This window comes from Diadema antillarum, unplaced genomic scaffold (genome assembly GCF_040938485.1).
Source record: "Diadema antillarum isolate AM-2024a unplaced genomic scaffold, OU_Dant_1.0 scf00000180, whole genome shotgun sequence".
Classification (NCBI taxonomy): Eukaryota; Metazoa; Echinodermata; class Echinoidea; order Diadematoida; family Diadematidae; genus Diadema; species Diadema antillarum.
The window spans coordinates 4,956,216-4,963,828 of record NW_027271069.1 but is presented as its reverse complement, the minus strand read 5'-3'; the positions used below and the strand labels follow the sequence as shown (position 1 = coordinate 4,963,828).

Here is a 7,613-nt window from a genome sequence, read left to right as displayed (position 1 = left end):
TGTGTCCGTTTTTTCTCTCTTTCTCAATCTCTCCCCCCCCCCCTCTCTCTCTCTCTCTCTCTCTCTCTCTCTCTCTCTGTGTCTCTCCACTTTTTTTTTTCATTTAGCCATACATTATGTCGTTGGTTCTTGTGTATGTAAATTATGAGGCTAATGTGGTTTATTGTAATATGATTAATGTAGCAAGTACACGATCGGTAAAATGGCAGATCAAAAAAAAAAATGTTTTTCCTAGTAGTTTATTTCAAAATTGTATCTTCATTTATGTGTTTGATTGTTAGATTGCAATTTTGGTTTCATCTTTTTCTTTTCTTGTCGTGCTTCATGTGGGGTTCCCTCCTCCTCCCCTTTGACTTTCAGTTAAAATGGTTTCCCAAACTGATTCGGTGAAGTGATGCGTTTTCGTTCCACTGTTTAGCAATTGGAACCATGTATCCTGATCTGTTGATAAAACTTCCTTCGAGTTTGTATTGTCATCGTCACAAAATTGTGTCAAGGATGATTCTGTTCATGACTGGCAGGAATGTGTGTGTGTGTGTGTGTGTGTGTGTGTGTGTGTGTGTGTGTGTGTGTGTGTGTGTGTGTGTGTGTGTGTGTGTGTGTGTGTAATGAAGCAGAAATTGATTAATTTGATCAAGACAGTATTTTTTTCTAAGAGTTATGCAGTTCATATAGTTTTTGTATATATGGTATAGCGATTGTGCTCTGCAAAAAAAAAAGTATGTTAAAAAAGAAGGTGATTGAGCACAAGTGTTTGCGTAATGAAGCAGATATGGGTTGGATTGATTAAATTGATCAAGATAGCTTTTTCTGAGATTCATGCAGAATTTTACGTCAAAATTTTATGCATGGTATGATTTGTAAAAAAGCACAAAATATGTTGAACTGTATGTTTTAAAAATATGATTTAGCAGCACAAGAGAGAAGAATACAGGTGCTTATTTTTTGTTCATATTAATTCCATTGTAAAAATGGGCCTGATATGGAATGAAATTCAAATAAAGAATATCATAAAACAAAAAGTGTGTGCGTGCGCGCATTTTTCTTGTAGGTTAAAACATGTGACTTTGTAAATATTGCAAATTAAGATACTATCCTTGTTGACTTCTTATTCAATCAAAATCTAACACTCATCAATAAGCACAAGTGTCTACATCAGTGTTTTAAACATCTGTCATCAGCTTTATCATAATCATGATCGTTGATATAATTTTCGCTCTCATTATCAGCGATAGTAAGTATCCATTCAAGAGATATCGTAATCGACAGAATCATCATTGTCAGCATGACACCATTGACAGCATATTGTGGATCATAATCATCATCATGAATTATGTAACATGATCAACAAGGTTATCATCTATCTTCAATCATCGTCACCATCATCACAGCTACCGTTATCGTCATTATCATCTTAATCTTCATCATCATCCTCACAATCATTATCATTCAACCATCCTGACATCCATCACTCTTGTGTTATTACCGCCTCAAACAAACAAAAAAGGGCGAAAAAACACGTACACATGTTCACCCCTCCTATCGAATATAATCGCCCTTTTTTCCAATGCAGTCATGCTCCTAACCCCTCGCTTTGTTTTTCTCAAGTGCTCCATCAAAATCAAGAGATTTGACGACCGACGAACACTCTGTTTTGTTTCTCTTTCTTCTTAGCCCCCTAATTTCCCGAGGTGTACAAAAACACTTTGGAGCCGAGGAGATGAGGGTTCGGCACATCAACGAGCCCTTCGCCGCTGCTCTCCCGTGAATACTCAGTCAATCTCCGTAGCTCCTGGCCAGTAAGACGATACGTGCACCATACTTTCAATATTTTTGTATTGATAGTCTCTATCATTTTCGCCCATGTTTCCAAGCCACTTATCATCCTTATCATGGTGCTTTCTCCCCCCCCCCCCCTCCTCCTCCTCATCAACCCACCTCCAACATCTGTATAGGGAATGATGCGCGAGCTTCTCTTCAAGTGAAGAAGTCAGGTAATTAATTCGGCCCGGAGCACAACAATTACCCACCCGTTTCATCCGCTGTTTTCACTCCAGTAAACTTAAACGCCCTGCCTCTATCATCTTCCGATTTTGCCCGCCAACCCGACGAAAGAGGACACTGGTGTAGTTTGGTACAATTGCGTCCTGGCCCGCTTTCAAAGTATTGCACGCAAACTGTTCTCTCGGAGGAGCTGATGAGGAGAGGGGAAAAAAGCACTCTAAACCGTCTTTTTTTTTCCCTCTCTCATTCTTCAATATCCCTTAGACACATTTTACTCTCTTCCAAACTCATGCAAACGAGAAACGGGGAGAAAGATAAAAGACTGAGAGTGAGAGAGAGATATGGAAAAAAAAGGAACGAAAATCATGTCAGATAAAGTGACTTTATTAACCGTGAAATAGGAAGTTTTGTAGACTACCTTCGGGCAAACGCACCGCAAATGCATCGAACAACCCTCTTAAAAATCACTTTCAATTATCTCTGCAACCATCGAGTGTGCGCACACCTACCGCAGGGTGTTCACCGGTATGTTCTCCACACTCCACCGAATGCTGTCAGTCGATGGCTGGGGTATATAGATTCCATCCAAACTTCGATCCTGCTCATATCCAAGTTGTTCACGATAACATTTCAGTTGTTATTACCACTTCCATTTTATTTGTTTGTTTGTTTGTTTGTTTGTTTTTTCTCCACAAATCCAATCAAATGAAATCCCAAATTTCAACGCTGTGCACGATTCATAATCTTCTTCTAACAACATAAATAACATAATAATTTACATACCTGCGATGCGTAGATTGTGATAATGCGCAGTCTTCTGCACCGGAAACTGAAATTGACATCAATCAAAAATCAATATCGGTTTTCAGAACGGTGAGAGGAATAGAAAGTGACAGAGAAAGAAAAAAGCGATAAATTTCTTATTTACAATGAATGACGTCACGGATGTGTCAGTTTCCAATAGTGTGTAATACTTAATCCTCCCCTCTCACCACAAATAAAGACCATATTCAATCACCACCTACTCTAATAAAAGACGTATTCACGCACGAGAGTGGCGCGTTTCAACAATTGCAATGCAAGGTAATCTCCATCAAATACCTATAGAGATCTGTTTCACATCGTCATCATGAAATACCTGTATTCTTTTTCTTTAACACAATGTTCCTTTTTCAGCCTCGCTGTCAATACTCTGATTTCATAGACAAAAAGAGTTCGGATGGAATCGAAAAAAAAAAGAATAATAATGGCAATGATAAGCACTAACAAGGTTTACAAATTTACGTTGCCTCATAAGTGTTGCTAAGCAACAATATCTTGAAAAGTCCCTCATCAGTCCAAGACATTTAATACAACATGAATGACGTCAAAGCCCGTCAAAAGTCAGCCAAAATTTATCATCACTTCAGTCGCAGGCTTGGAGAGTTCTACTTTCAAGGACCATTACTTTAAAAATCAATTCCACATCTTATAGAGAAAATTGGTCATTTTTAATGACAGGATTAATCACTGACGTTGAGCATGTACAGGAATATGAATGTATTGAGGTACACGGTGTTTCCAACAAATACATAAAAACGACATCACCCTTCCACACTGTCCACGTAATAAGCAAATTCAGCCCATGTTGTATGTGAGGTAAGGAAGGTGTATGTTATCAAAAGGGAAAAAGGAATCTAAAAAGGACAAGAGGGCATTTCATCGAGCGTTTTGTGTGATATTTTTTCTGACAACTGAAAATAAAATTTGATTCTTGCATCTGAGTGGTTGAGAGCAAATTTGTCAGAAAAAAAATCTGACAAAAACGCTTGATGAAATGCCCCCCCCCCCCGTTATGTTTGTTTGGTATGTGTCAGTTGCGTGCTTTTTGCGTCATAGAATGTGCCTTCTATACACAAGTACAATTATCTCTCTGTTGGTATGTTCCACAAATTGTTGGCAACGACAAAGAAACCGAGTTCACACAAATACATCGATTAACTGTCCATATCATAGGTAAACAGTGTATGACGCAATGTCGTAACCATAGCATATTATGGCGAGCTCATTATATCTGTTGCACATACCGTCTACATTCAACATGCACTGCTTACATAGAAAACCTGTACTCCAATCCTGCCGAATGGCAAGTCTACTTGACGAGTCCAACTCAAAATAGTTCAGCGAGTGACTCTCTTTTCGCTGGTGAATGAGATATGTAGTGCGAATAGTGCCAGCTATTGTGTAAAAGGTAGCAGCAAACAGTGCAGACGAGGAAAGTATTGCAGTTGCTCTCGGTTTGAACGTCATGCACGAATCTTTCTCCTGTCTTAAAATATGGATTTTTAAAATTGATTTTCTTCTGGAAATTTTACAGGAACAGAAAAGCAAGATGCATCAAGGATACTAGTAGTACAATTAGACAGTCATCACAAAAGATTGAGCCTGCATTAGAAGTGCTTCATCTTCCAATCATTAGTAACGTTCATCAAACGTGGGAACGATCTGTTCAGTCATTGCAAATAAGAACCGATCCGACACGGCAAGGACGGATAACCATTCACTACTGTTCATGATTGCATTTGTAAGTAACATTTTATCCATTTATCTGGATTGTTTGACTTAACAATTCTGCTTTCCGTTGCGATACAAGCAGAAATAGACGATAGTATTTGCACTGTGTGTGAGTAGGAATTTATTTTGCTCGTTGAGGCTCGCAACTCGTCCCTGGTTGCAATTCTTTCTCTTACCTGTTTTTTTTTTTTGTAAGTCCGTAAGACACTGGAATAGATTATTTACACGTGTGGGCAACAAAAACTTCGCACATCAACGAGACTGATATGTTCACAAACTCTTTTGGACATAGAGTTCGCGCTAAAATCTGCGCGCGGGAAATAAGAATGCAAGCAAAGTTCATTGTATCAGTTCTTCGGTCTGTCTCATCTCTTTTTGAACAACCATTAAAACGACAACAATAATAACAACAACAAAGAAATATTTGGCACGTGTCACAATAGACTTCAGTTGCGTTTAGAGTCATTGTCAGTATCAGCGGAATGTAGCTTCGCACGGGGTCACGCTCCCTCAGTAGTCCGTTTAATCAGAGTCCACATTACTCGTGATCGAGACGTCTGCAATGGCTCCAGGGCTCTTGTCCGAGTCGCTCCCTGTGCTTCCCGCAGGAGCCCGGGTACTATGGAGCCCAGGGTACTGGGTACAGTCTGGAGGACACGTGGCGTAGGGCGCGAAGACGTACCGAGGGTAGCCTTCGCTGGCAGTGGGGATTTTGCCGGACAAGTTTAGCGGGTGCATTGCGGGGAAGAGGAACCGACCAGGTGCAGCTGCCGCCGCGCTGGCGTGAAGGTCCGCCAGGCCAGATGGCGCGAAGATCGGGGTTCTTCCAAGGAGGGCGTCTGCTTGGAAAGGGTTCGGAGGTCTATGTGGGAAAAGGAGCGGGAGAGGAGCGGAGCTAGCGGGAGGCAGAGGGGTAAACGCCGATTTCAGGCTTCCCACGCCCAGTTTGTCCGCGTGAAGGGGAGGACGGAACATGGGAGAGCCTAATCCTTGGGCTGCCGATAGGACGGACTGCGTCTGCTGGAACGGCTCTCCGTCCTTCTCCACTGGGGCACCGTGGCTGGCTCGCGAGGAGTTACCACCGTTCTTCGAGGCCTCGTTGGCTGACAAGAAGTGTTCGATCGCCTTGACGAGGTCGCCGCTGCAACCCTGCAAAACCAACTCGAGGACGGCCTTCCGCTGGTGCGGGAACAGTCGCATCAGGATCTCGATCGGAGAGAGTCGCCCGGGGCGGAACGGCGACACGAAACTGCTGGCCATACCGTTGAACATGTCCAGAGGTGCTTTGCCTTTTTTCTTAGTGTCGTCACCGCCATCGATGGGTTTGTCCGTCGATTCTGGCTCCTGCTCCGTTGCCTTGTGCGGGGGTTCCGGGACACTCGTGGTGGGTGATTCTCGCTCTATCTCTTCCTTGGTCTCCTTCAGGACCTCTTTCTTCTCCTTTCCTGCAAAAGTTACAAAAGAAAAGCAACGATCAATGGAGCGTAACTGATTATGAGATTGTATAAGACTGTTTTCTATACGTCAAGGAAATAGAAATCTGAGAAACTGAGGTAACGATCCGGGAACTATCAACACGAAATATTGCTGTAGCCGTTATGTTCGTGATCCTGTACCATTTCGACCTTGTGATAGTTGTGGTACCGAACTATGAAAATAATTGATTGTGTGGTGATCTTACTTTTATCATTCTGTACGTTTGTGTCACGGAATTTTAGGAGTTTTTTTCGGGGCAAGTCTTACCAACATTATAGCATGACCATGATTTGCGATGTGATATAAATGTCAAGCACAGCTGTGTTCCCCATCATGCATAAACAAAAATGCAAGAGAAACGCTTCACATGGTGACGCTGGCAGTTAAGATATAATTTGTAACACAAAAACAGCAGCCATTATGTGTGAGGGAGTTCCATCACAAATAGATATCAGAAGCGCACACTGATTTTCCTTTTACATCACACATTGATTACCGAAACACTTTTAACAAGCCTGGACAGTATAGGCCTACTTAATTAGAAAGTCAGAAGGTTAATAACATCTCTTCATTGTAATTAGATTATACAGATACCACTTGCAAAATTGGGATTCGGAGATAATTACTGCTTAAACAGGAGGCAAGTAGCACTAATTTCGACTCATTTGATATCGATTCCTTTATCTAATTTTGTGGGAAAGCAGAGTTGTGTGACTAGCTGCGCGGTATTATCAATCAATATCGAAAGTCACAGTTTAACAGACTGCAAGCAACAGTACATTACGGTCAGTTCGACACATGATCAATACGTCGCCACAGAGTGTCATATATTTACTCATCGTTACACTTTACCAACACATGTTGCATCTCGACTATTTACATCTTCGATTACTTGTAAAAATCAAACTTAACGGCATGCGACAAGACTAAGGGGTTGGGAGAGACAAATCTGCCGTGTATCTCGACAAATTTGGACAGGTTTTTTGTTTATTAAAGTGATGTGGCAGGAGCAAAAAAAAAAGAGTATTTTTGGATAGATTATTAGCAGAATCATTTCGCAGTCGTTTCTTGTCGCACACGTGGGCTTTGCATGTATATTTCTCTCATTTGCTGCGCTGTTACAGTTGGGGCTTGTAGCTTATTTTCCCAGCCAGAGTAAATAATACATCGATCAGCGAGGGGTCAAGTCGCGACCACAAGCCGCTAAACGACGTCAATACCGTCCCATCATTCTTGCTCTATGACAAGCTTCCGGGATTTCTGGGAACGGACCGAAAGGAAAGAGCGTTTGGTATCATTATGAGAACAATACGTCACCACAGTACAGTATCCTCCCATTCGTCTTCTGATTCATTCGAGGTATTCGTAGTGAGGATTCATGTTCAAATAATCATTCCCTGATTATTCAAAACTTGTAACTGGTAACAGGAAATGACGATCCTTTTTCGTGTTGATATCTTCCACAGTTTTCGATTGAGATTCGTGTGTGGGCGGGCCTTTTCTCCAAAGGTTTTTCATAATCAAAATGCATCATCGAAAGGTCTGTTTATTCTTCTTTTCAAGCACACGTTGCTATTGGA

At 41.5% G+C, this 7,613-nt stretch overlaps 1 protein-coding gene across 1 annotated transcript in view; it reads right to left on the bottom strand.

The window, feature by feature from the left end:
* Positions 1-4,770: 4,770 nt before the first annotated feature.
* LOC139723110 (doublesex- and mab-3-related transcription factor A2-like) overlaps positions 4,771-7,613 on the bottom strand; it is a 30,624-nt gene continuing 27,781 nt past the window's right edge. Inside the window, exon 2 of the mRNA XM_071634379.1 lies at positions 4,771-6,002. Coding sequence (XP_071490480.1) covers positions 5,080-6,002 — 923 coding nt within the window. The 3' untranslated portion in view covers positions 4,771-5,079. The remainder of the gene's footprint in view (positions 6,003-7,613) is intronic.